At 42.4% G+C, this 11,454-nt stretch overlaps 2 protein-coding genes, 1 long non-coding RNA gene and 1 pseudogene across 3 annotated transcripts; all 4 read left to right on the top strand.

Moving 5' to 3' along the window:
* The first annotated feature begins 524 nt into the window (after positions 1–524).
* On the top strand, positions 525–1,386 carry LOC123057268 (uncharacterized). The gene is made up of 5 exons (XM_044480337.1): positions 525–551; positions 619–718; positions 811–900; positions 990–1,088; positions 1,184–1,386. The coding sequence occupies exons 1-5, from the start codon at positions 525–527 to the stop codon at positions 1,351–1,353; spliced, it is 486 nt and encodes a 161-aa protein (XP_044336272.1). The 3' UTR covers positions 1,354–1,386.
* Positions 1,387–2,317: 931 nt separating this feature from the next.
* LOC123063854 (uncharacterized) lies at positions 2,318–2,456 on the top strand (annotated as a pseudogene).
* A 493-nt stretch (positions 2,457–2,949) lies between these two features.
* LOC123059458 (uncharacterized) lies at positions 2,950–4,133 on the top strand. The gene is made up of 3 exons (XR_006427452.1): positions 2,950–3,360; positions 3,622–3,693; positions 3,953–4,133. It is a non-coding gene; the product is annotated as an uncharacterized lncRNA (long non-coding RNA).
* On the top strand, positions 4,131–6,375 carry LOC123059457 (uncharacterized). Its single transcript, XM_044482029.1, has 5 exons — positions 4,131–4,230; positions 4,325–4,533; positions 4,634–4,726; positions 4,822–5,739; positions 5,826–6,375. Exons 2-4 carry the CDS (start codon positions 4,506–4,508, stop codon positions 5,385–5,387), a joined length of 687 nt encoding a protein of 228 aa, XP_044337964.1. The 5' UTR covers positions 4,131–4,230; positions 4,325–4,505; the 3' UTR covers positions 5,388–5,739; positions 5,826–6,375.
* The last annotated feature ends 5,079 nt before the right edge of the window (positions 6,376–11,454 follow it).

The following is an 11,454-nucleotide window of genomic DNA, read 5'->3' as shown; positions in this document are numbered from 1 at the left end:
CATCTTTGTCATGGGACCCTCGCTCCTTCACACCGTGCTACCCCACGGACCGTCGAGGAGTCTTCTACCAACCTTCTCTCCCGAGCCAAAAAGGCACATCCGATGTCTCCCCAAACATTGCCATGTTATAACATATATTTGAATGTCGTCGATTACCACGAAACAAAAATAGAATGTCCATTGTTGGGTATGCAACTGATACGCAATCATGTTTGTTATTAACACTTGAAGCAGCCAACCAATGCATTTACCCTTCTATCCTAAACGTGTCATGCAATGTAGTGCTTCAGCTAGCTTCATTCTTGTTTATTGGGGAATGCGTCGTCTACTCTCACTCTGGTTTCGTTAATGACAAAGAACTAGCCAAGTAGTCCAGCTATAAGGCTGTGCAAAATTACAGAGCTTAATTTTATGATACCAATCATACCTAAGAGACTTGGGCACGATCGATTCTAATGGATCAAGCATGTGACTTGTAGGAGTCCATATTACTCCCTGGGAACGGGTGATAGTTCAACAGAACGATGGTGATAGCACATATGATACTCCAGGTATATATGTACCTCCAGGTATATATTCAACTACAAATTTTGCTATACATGCTAAGCACCATCACAGAAGACTGAATGTGTTGCAGACCCGATAGATGGGACAAATGTTGACGACTATAACCCAGAGATTATACCCATAGCCGACGATGTTGACAAGATTTACCCAAGTAGTCCAGATATTAAGGCTGTGCAAATATACAGAGCTTAATTTTATGCGTTTTATGTGATCAGTCTCGCCTAACAGAGTTGTGACTTGTAGGAGTCCATATTACTCCCTCGGAGCGGATCATACTTGAAAAGACCGATGGTGATAGCACATATGTTCATCAACCTTCCCATCTGGTTTCGGGTAAGTATTATTTTGCTGAAAGGTTAACACCATGTGCCTACAACTTTGCCTTATTTCGGACCAATATTTGTTATGTTTACATGATGCAGACAACCCTCCGATCTCATACCTATATAATGGAGATTCCTTGCCGGCTCCCAGTAATCTGACACGAAATTTTGCAACAGATGTACAACAAAGTTCTAATGGTATTACCTCATACATCTTGGATCTGATCTAATTTTTGCTAAAAGTGTTTTATTTTCGTACATTAACCTAGCTTACGGCTTTTATTTTTTTTCAGTAGCTTTGAATGTCGCCAAGCAAACTTTAAAAAATGGGATGTCAGACCAAAAAAGGGAGCAGTACAACGCCAGGAGGCAAGCTGCTTATCGGAAGAAAAAAGAGGATGGTACGGTCAAGCGCCAAGATGAAAATCAACCTTCCTTTCCAATGTCTGGTATGATTCATTGATGTTTCAGCAATACAATGAACAATGAATATATATTAAGTAGTCATTGCATACGTTACATGCACTGTAGTGGTTCATCTAGCTTCGTTCTTTCTCGATAGAGCTATCTCCTTTAAAACCGGATGTTACCCACCTCATCTTTGTCATGGGACCCTTGCTCCTTCACATCGTGCTTCCCCACGGACCGTCGAGGAGTCTTCTACCAACCTTCTCTCCCGAGCCAAAAAGGCACATCCGATGTCTCCCCAAACATTGCCATGTTATAACATACATTTGAATGTCGTCGATTACCACGAAACAAAAATAGAATGACCACTGTTGGGTATGCAACTGATACGCCATCATGTTTGTTATTAACACTTGAAGCAACCAATCAATGCATTTACCCTTCTATCCTAAACGTGTCATGCAATGTAGTGCTTCAGCTAGCTTCATTCTTGTTTATTGGGGAATGCGTCGACTACTCTCACTCTGGTTTCGTTAATGACAAAGAACTAGCCAAGTAGTCCAGCTATAAGGCTGTGCAAAATTACAGAGAAGCTTACGAGAGGGAACGAAGCACTCTGGCACGCCACGGTCCTCTCGGCCATCCGAGGGGCGCAGATGGCGGCCTTCCTCGACCTCGAGCAGGAGGTGCCATCCACGCACATTGAGATCACCTCCTCCGACGGCAAAACCAAGTCCAAGGCCCCGAACCCTGAGTTCGGCGTGTGGTATGCGCGAGATCAGCAGGTTTTCTCCTACCTGCTGACGACACTGCCCCGCGAGATGGCCATCCAAGTTGCAACATGCCATACCGCAGCTGAGCTGTGAAACACCGTGCAAGGGATGCTGGCGAGGCATACACGTGCACAGACCGTCAACGTCAGGATTGCTCTGGCGAACCTCCAGAAGGGCAACCTCTTCGTCGCTGAATACGTCGGTATGGTCAGAACACTTTGTAATGAGTTAATGGCTTCAGGAAAGAAGGTGGACGAGGAAGATGTCGTCTCCCACATCCTCGCTGGACTCGACGAGGAATTTGACCCCGTGGTTTCTGCCATGTGCTCACGGGTCGAACCTGTCAGGGTGCTGGAGCTGTACTCGCAGCTCCTGAGCTTCGAGACTCGCATGAACTTGCGCAGCGGGTCTTCTCAGTCATCTGCAAACGCGGCAGCACGTGGCCGTGGCTTCCCCAACAAGCAAGGCGGCGGTGGCGGCGGTGATCGCAACCGCAACTACTCCAAGCCTCCAAACCGTGGAAACGGGGGAGGTGGCAACGGCGGGAACTACAATAACAATCCCTCCGCCAAGCCTATGTGCCAGATCTGTGGCAAGATTGGACACCCTGCGTGGAAGTGTTGGAAGAGGTATGTGTAACGCTCTCGATGCGGCTATATCTCCCACGTGTCGAAGCACGACTTAGAGGCATAACCGCATTGAAAGCAATGTCGCAAGTGAGGTAATCTTCACACAATCCATGTAATACATAAGGGAAAGAGATACATATTTGGCTTACAATCGTCACTTCACACAATACATGAATAAAGCATTACATCATCCAGATACAATCAAGGTTCGACTACGGAACCCAAAATAAAAGAAGACTACCTCAAATGCTACACAGATCCCCGATCGTCCCAACTGGGCTCCTCTACTGATCGACTAGAACATGTAAAGTAGCTAGCAGTTAATTTTGCAAAGTAGATAGCAGAGTCTGTTAGACATGTCTTTCTTTTTTTTACCTCTACGGCAAAACTCATATATCAAAGTAGCAGAGTCTGTTGGACATATATGCCCTTATGGACTGAATTTTTGTACAATAGGACTGTTGGAATTTCACGTGATCTATTTGCAATCAGAGGAACAGTTGATGTTAGCATTATTACGATGTAAGCAACAAGTTCAGTCTACAAGTATTTGCTAATAACCTGAGTCTGTTGGACATGTCTTTCTTTTTTTATAGATACATATGGGGAATCCACACAGCAAGCCAACGGAAGAGACAACATCGTCACATGTACCTCCAGGTATATGTCCAACTATAAATTGTGCTATACATGTCAAACACCATCCCAGGAGACTGAATGTGTTGCAGGCCCGATGGAGGCGACAAATGTTAACTTCTATAACCAAGAACTTATACCCGGAGCCGACGATGTTGACAAAATTTACCCAAGTAGTCCAGCTATAAGGCTGTGCAAAATTACAGGGCTTAATTTTATGAGACCAATCATACCTAAGAGACTTGGGCACGATCGATTCTAATGGATCTAGCATGTGACTTGTAGGAGTCCATATTACTCCCTCGGAACGGGTGATAGTTCAACAGAACGATGGTGATAGCACATATGATACTCCAGGTATATATGTACCTCCAGGTTTATATTCAACTACAAATTTTGCCATACATGCCAAGCACCATCACAGAAGATTGAATGTGTTGCAGACCCGATAGATGGGACAAATGTTGACGACTATAACCCAGAGATTATACCCATAGTCGACGATGTTGACAAGATTTACCCAAGTAGTCCAGATATTAAGGCTGTGCAAATATATAGAGCTTAATTTTATGTATTTTATGTGATCAGTCTTGCCTAACAGAGTTGTGACTTGTAGGAGTCCATATTACTCCCTCGGAGCGGATCATACTTGAACAGACCGATGGTGATAGCACATATGTTCATCAACCTTCCCATCTGGTTTCGGATAAGTATTCTTTTGCTGAAAGGTTAACACCATGTGCCTACAACTTTGCCTTATTTCGGACCAATATTTGTTATGTTTACATGATGCAGACAACCCTCCGATCTCATTCCTATATAATGGAGATTCGTTGCCGGCTCCCAGTAATCTGACACGAAATTTTGCAACAGATGTACAACAAAGTTCTAATGGTATTACCTCATACATCTTGGATCTGATCTAATTTTTGCTAAAAGTGTTTTATTTTCGTACATTAACCTAGCTTACAGCTTTTATTTTTTTCAGTAGCTTTGAATGTCGCCAAGCAAACTTTAAAAAATGGGATGTCAGACGAAAAAAGGGAGCAGTACAAGGCCAGGAGGCAAGCTGCTTATCGGAAGAAAAAAGAGGATGGTACGGTCAAGCGCCAAGATGAAAAGAGGATGGTACGGAAGCCGCTTCAGCTGATGGCGGCCTGCCGACGAGCATGCCGACTTACGCTTTCGGTACCGATGGTAAGGAATGGCTATGTCACAATCTCCCACGCATAATTCAGGTGTACCCTCTTTTGTCACAATATTGGCTATTGTCACAATCTTCTCAATGATGTCGCAGAAGACACGGAGGCATTCCTTAGCCGCATAATGGGCGATGATCCGATACCACCTGACTTCATGGATGACGAGTACTATCTATTTGGCGGCCAAGGTATGGTCAACGGTGAACAAGCACACAGTGTAATTTTTTATTGAAAATATTAGTAGACGATGTTCTGAATGCGATGTTTCAACAAATGCCCGCAGGATCCGATGTTGAGAGCATGGATGGAGGCAAAGCCGCGAGCATGTCCAGCGCTGAGCGTATCGACATTGATCCATTCGACTATGTCTATTCAAACCTCCCCGACTTCACACACATACTGAAGCATGCTGCTAACTGCGACCACTGCAAGGCCAAGAAGTTTGAGTCTGAGACCCAGGGCTTCCGCTGTCGCAACGGGAAAATCGAGCTCAAGGAACCAGATCCCATACCAGAGCTAATGAGGCTTTGGTCCAGCACGGATGCGGACTCTAGACACTTTCAGGAGAACATACGGTTCTTCAACGACCACTTCTCCTTCACAACCCTGGGCGTCAGCCTTGATGAAAACTACACAAACATGAAGTCTGGGGTGTACATGTTCCGGGCGCACGACACCATCTACCACAACATGCATTCCTTTGGGCCAAGCTCTCGTCCAGAACATCTCCAGTTGTACTTCTACGACGACGACCCGAACCTGACCCATCGCAAGGCTGCCACCAAGGATATGGACCAGAATGTTGTCATGAAGTTAGTGGACATACTCCGGGGAAACCCGTACTCCTAGCAGTTTAGGAGTTTGGGTGCACACAAGGACAACCTTGACGATTACATGATAGACCTCAACACCGATCAGAGGCTTGACCAACGGAAATATAATGGACCGGTGTCATCTGAGGTCGCTGCAATCTGGGTCGAGGGCACTGACCTAGCGAAAAGGTTTGATCGTAGGATTACACTTTGCGGTAACAACAACCAGAGGCACAGTATACATGTGACTGATGGCTCATATGACCCGTTGTCTTATCCACTCTTCTACCCAAGGGGGGAGCTCGGTTGGCATCTGAAGCTACCTAAACGGAATGTCCCTTGGGAGGTTGTACAACAACCAAGAGGGGGCGATGATGATATGGATGCAGGTATGCTTTTTGCGTATTCTGTCATTCTGATAAATAGTTTAATTCTCATATGAATTCTAATTTTCGCGTTACTCATCCATTTGCAGACGAGAATAGCAGGTTATGCGTCTCCGTGAGAGACTACTACTGTTACAGGCTGCAGACACGGCCTGCAATATTCAATCCCATACTATGTGGAGCATGATTGCTCTAGCAATGGGGGGTCGACATGTACATCAAGATTGAGAGTTGTAGGTTAAAATGGTACAGAAAGAACCAGATGAAGATCCGTGCTGACCTATATAAAGGTGTTGTTGATGCGATCACATCCGGGGAGACACGAGCAAGCGCTGTTGGAGTAAGGATAGTGCTCCCTGGAACATACCCAGGTGGCGACCGCGACATGAAGTGGAGGCATATGGATGCCATGGCAATTGTACACACATACGGGAAGCTTGACGTTTTCTTGACGATGACCTGCAACCCTAACTGGGAAGAGATAACAAATGAGTTGTTTCCTGGTCAAACAGCGCAAGACCGCCCTGATCTTGTGGCTCGCGTGTTCCATGGCAAGCTAGAGGCTATGAAAGAGATGTTGTTCAAGAAGCACATACTGGGTGTTGTTGTCGTATATGTATACGTAGTCGAGTTTCAGAAGAGGGGCCTCCCCCACGCACACTTTCTGTTGATCATGGATTCAACATATAAGCTGGTTGTTCCTGAGCAGTACGACCGACTCATTTCCGCCGAGCTCCCAGACAAGCAGAAGTATCCACAACTCTACGCATTAGTAGTCAAACATATGATGCACGGACCGTGCGGTGCTCTCAACCCAAAAAATGTGTGCATGCAACAAAACGAGTGCAAGTGCAGATACCCGCGGCCGTTCAATGAAAACACGGCACAAGGCAAGGACTCATACCAAGTTTATCGGCGTAGAGACGTGATACGTCCATTTTGCATCATGCTTTTATATCGATATTTATCGCATTATGGACTGTTATTTCACTTTATATCACAATACTTATGGCTATTCTCTCTTATTTTACAAGGTTTACATAAGGAGGGAGAATGCTGGCAGCTGCAATTCTGGGCTGGAAAGGGAGCAAATATTAGAGACCTATTCTGCGCAACTCCAAAAGTCCTAAAACTCCACGGAACGTCTTAAAAGAATAAAGAAAAATCCATGCCAAAGATGAAGGCCAGGGGGCCCACACCCTTCTCACGAGGGTGGGGGGCGCGCCCCAGGGGGGGCGCGCCCCCTACCTCGTGGGCCCCCTGGTGGGTCTCCGACGTCCATCTTCTCCTATATGAAGTCTTTCGATGAGAAAAAAAGAAGAAGCAACCTTTCGGGACGAGACGCCGCCGCCACGAGGCGGAACCAATCTAGAGCTCTGGCAGAGCTGTTCTCCCGGGGAAACTTCCCTCCGGGAGGGGGAAATTATCACCATCGTCATCACCAACACTCCTCTCATTGGGAGAGGGCAATCTCCATCAACATCTTCACCAGCACCATCTCATCTCCAAACCCTAGTTCATCTCTTGTATCCAATTCTTGTCTCAAAGTCCGGGATTGGTGCTAGTAGGTTGCTAGTAGTGTTGATTACTCATTGTAGTTGATGCTATTGGTTTATTTGGTGGAAGATCATATGTTCAGATCCTTTATGCATATTATTACCCCTCTGATTATGAACATGAATATGCTTTGTGAGAAATTACGTTTGTTCCTGAGGACAAGGGAGAAGTCTTGCTATTAGTAGTCATGTGAATTTGGTATTTGTTTGATATTTTGATAAGATGTATGTTGTCTAGCCTCTAGTGGTGTTATGTGAATGTCGACTACATAACACTTCACCATTATTTGGGCCTAGAGGAAGGCATTGGGAAGTAATAAGTAGATGATGGGTTGCTAGAGTGACAAAAGGTTAAACCCTAGTTTATGCGTTGCTTCGTAAGGGGCTGATTTGGATCCATATGTTTAATGCTATGGTTAGGTTTACCTTAATACTTTTGTTGTAGTTGCGGAGCTTGCAATAGAGGTTAATCATAAGTGGGATGCTTGTTCAAGTAAGAACAGCACCCAAGCACCGGTCCACCCACATATCAAATTATCAAAGTATCGAACGTGAATCATATGAACGTGATGAAAACTAGCTTGACGATATTCCCATGTGTCCTCGGGAGCGCTTTTCCTATTATAAGAGTTTGTTCCGGCTTGTCCTTTGCTACAAAAAGGATTGGGCCACCTTGCTGCACCTTATTTACTTTTGTTACTTGTTGCTTGTTACAATTTACCTTATTACAAAACTATCTTGTACCACTTATTTCAGTACTTGCAGAGAATACCTTGCTGAAAACCGCTTATCATTTCCTTCTGCTCCTCGTTGGGTTCGACACTCTTACTTATCGAAAGGACTACGATAGATCCCCTATACTTGTGGGTCAACAAGACTCTTTTCTGGCGCCGTTGCCGGGGAGTGTAGCGTCTTTGGTAAGTGGAATTTGATAAGGAAAAATTTATATAGTGTGCTGAAATTTACTGTCACTTGTTACTATGGAAAGTCTCTGAGGGGCTTGTTCGGGGTATCTTCATCCTGTCCAGTAGAGAAAAGAGTTGCTCCTCAACCTACTGAACCTATTAATGAAACTCCTTTTGAATTTCCTGTGGCTATGATGGAAAAAAATGCTAGCTAATCCTTTTACAGGAGATGGAACAAAACATCCTGATGAGCACTTAATATATGTGGATGAAGTTTGTGGATTATTTAAGCTTGCAGGTATACCCGATGATGTTGCTAAGAAGAAGGTCTTCCCTTTATCTTTGAAGGGAGACGCATTGATATGATATAGGCTATGTGATGATATGAGATTGTGGGACTATAAAAGATTGAAGCTGGAATTTCATCAAAAGTATTACCCTATGCATCTTGTTCATCATGATCGCAATTACATATATAATTTCTGGCCTCGCGAAGGAGAAAGCATCGCTCAATCTTGGGGGAGGCTTAAATCAATGTTATATTCATGCCCCAATCATGAGCTCCAGAGAGAAATAATCATGCAAAGTTTTTATGCTCGGCTTTCTGAAAACAATCGCAACATGCTCGACACTTCTTGTGTTGGCTCTTTTATGATGAAGACTATTGAATTCAGATGTAATTTATTGGATAGAATTAAACGCAACTCTGAAGATTGGGACCTCGACGAAGGTAAGGAGTCAGGTATGACACCTAAGTTTGATTGTGTTAAATCTTTTATGGATACCGATATTTTCCGTAAGTTTAGCACTAAATATGGACTTGATTCTGAGATAGTAGCTTCTTTCTGTGAATCTTTTGCTACCTATGTTGATCTCCCTAAGGAGAAGTGGTTTAAATATCATCCTCCCATAGAAGTAAAAGTAGTTGCACCTATTAAAGTTCAAAAAAAGACTGTCACTTGTAATGATCCTATTGTTCCTACTTCTTATATTGAGAAACCACATTTCCCTGTTAGAATAAAGGATCATGCTAAAGCTTCAACTGTTGTTCGTAAAAGCAATATTAGAACTTATACACCTCCTGAGCAAGTTAAAGTAGAACCTAATATTGCTATTGTTAAAGATCTCTTGTATGATAATATTGATGGGCATGTTATTCAGTTCAAAGGTGAAACTGCTAGAATTGCTAAACCGTGTGATAAGGATAAACATAGACCTGTGGTGGGCGTGCCTGTTATTTCTGTTAAAATAGGAGATCATTGTTATCATGGCTTATGTGATATGGGTGCTAGTGCTAGTGTTATACCTCATGACTTATACAAAAAAATTAAGAATGAAATTGCACCTGTTGAGTTAGAAGATATTGATGTTACTATTAAACTTGCTAATAGAGATACTATTGCACCAATTGGAATTGTTAGAGATGTTGAAGTCTTGTGTGGGAAAACTAAATATCCTGCTAATTTTCTTGTTCTTACTTCTCCACAAGATAGCTTTTGTCCCATTATATTTCGTAGACTCTTCTTAAATACTGTCAATACTACCATAGACTGCACTAAGAATATTGTTACTGTTGGTTTGGATGATATGGTTCATGAGTTTAATTTCTCTAAATTTAGTAAATAACATCGTGTGGAAGAATTACCTAGTAAGGATGAAATTATTGGTCTTGCTTCTATTGCCGTACCTCCTATTGATCCTTTAGAACACTATTTGCTAGACCATGAAAATGATATGTTCATGAGTGAAAGAAGGGAAATAGATGAAGTATTCTTTAAACAGAAACCTATTCTGCAACACAATTTGCCTGTTGAAATTTTAGGAGATCCTCCTCCACCCAAGGGTGATCCCGTGTTTGAGCTTAAACCGTTGCCTGATAATCTTAAATATGCTTATCTTGAAGAAAAGAAGATATATCCTGTTATTATTAGTGCTAACCTTTCAGAGCATGAAGAAGAAAGATTATTGAAAACTCTGAAGAAGCATCATGCTGCTATTGGATATACTCCTGATAATCTTAAGGGCATTAGTCCCACTCTATGTCAACATAAAATAAATTTGGAAGCAGATGCCAAACCAGTTCGTGATCCTCAACGACGTCTGAATCCTAAAATGAAAGAAGTGGTAAGAAAAAAATACTTAAGCTTCTGGAGGCAGGTATAATTTATGCCGTTGCTCATAGTGAGTGAGTAAGTTCTGTCCATTGTGTCCCTAAGAAGGGAGGTATTACTGTTGTTCCTAATGATAAATATGAATTGATTCCACAAAAAATTATCACAGGTTATAGGATGGTAATTGATTTCCCCAAATTAAATAAAGCTACTAAGAAAGATCATTACCCCTTACCTTTTATTGATCAAATGCTAGAAAGATTATGCAAACATACACATTATTGCTTTCTAGATGGTTATTCTGGTTTCTCTCAAATACCTGTGTCGGCTAGAGATCAATCAAAGACTACTTTTACATGCCCTTTTGATACTTTTGCTTATAGACGTATGCCTTTTGGTTTATGTAATGCACCTGCTACCTTTCAAAGATGCATGATGGCTATATTCTCTGACTTTTGTGAAAAGATTTGTAAGGTTTTCATGGACGACTTTTCGGTCTATGGTTCTTCTTTTGACGATTGCTTGAACAATCTTGATCGAGTTTTGCAGAGATGTGAAGAAACTAATTTTGTCTTGAATTGGGAAAAGTGCCACTTTATGGTTAATGAAGGTATTGTCTTGGGGCACAAAGTTTCTGAAAGAGGTATTGAAGTTGATAAAGCCAACGTTGATGCTATTGAAAAGATGCCATGTCCCAAGGACGTCAAAGGTATAAGAAGTTTCCTTGGTCACGCTGAATTTTATAGGAGGTTCATTAAGGACTTCTCAAAAATTTCTCGACCTCTGACTAATTTATTGCAAAAAGATATACCATTTGTCTTTGATGATGATTGTGTAGAAGCATTTCAAATACTTAAGAAAGCATTAGTCTCTGCACCTATTGTTCAGCCACCTGATTAGAATTTACCCTTTGAAATTATGTGCGATGCTAATGATTATGCTGTAGGTGCTGTTCTAGGGCAAAGAGTTGATAAGAAATTAAATATTATTCATTATGCTAGTAAGACTCTAGACAATGCTCAAAAAATTATGCTACTACTGAAAAAGAGTTTTTAGCAGTTGTATTTGCTTGTGATAAGTTCAGACCTTATATTATTGATTCTAAAGTAAGTATTCACACTGATCATGCTGCTATTAAATACCTTA

Source organism: Triticum aestivum, chromosome 3A (assembly GCF_018294505.1).
Source record: "Triticum aestivum cultivar Chinese Spring chromosome 3A, IWGSC CS RefSeq v2.1, whole genome shotgun sequence".
NCBI classification, from domain to species: Eukaryota; Viridiplantae; Streptophyta; class Magnoliopsida; order Poales; family Poaceae; genus Triticum; species Triticum aestivum.
Note: the sequence above shows the minus strand (reverse complement) of the source record. Positions and strands in the feature narration are given on the sequence as shown.

Coding starts and splice junctions, on each gene's coding strand:
- LOC123057268 (XM_044480337.1), top strand. CDS start 525: ATGGTGATAGCACATATGATACTCCAG. Junction 552..618: donor TAGCACATATGATACTCCAG/GTATATATGTAC, acceptor GCACCATCACAG/AAGACTGAATGTGTTGCAGA. Junction 719..810: donor TGTTGACAAGATTTACCCAA/GTAGTCCAGATA, acceptor TGTGACTTGTAG/GAGTCCATATTACTCCCTCG.
- LOC123059457 (XM_044482029.1), top strand. CDS start 4,506: ATGCCGACTTACGCTTTCGGTACCGATG. Junction 4,534..4,633: donor TTACGCTTTCGGTACCGATG/GTAAGGAATGGC, acceptor ATGATGTCGCAG/AAGACACGGAGGCATTCCTT. Junction 4,727..4,821: donor CTATCTATTTGGCGGCCAAG/GTATGGTCAACG, acceptor AAATGCCCGCAG/GATCCGATGTTGAGAGCATG.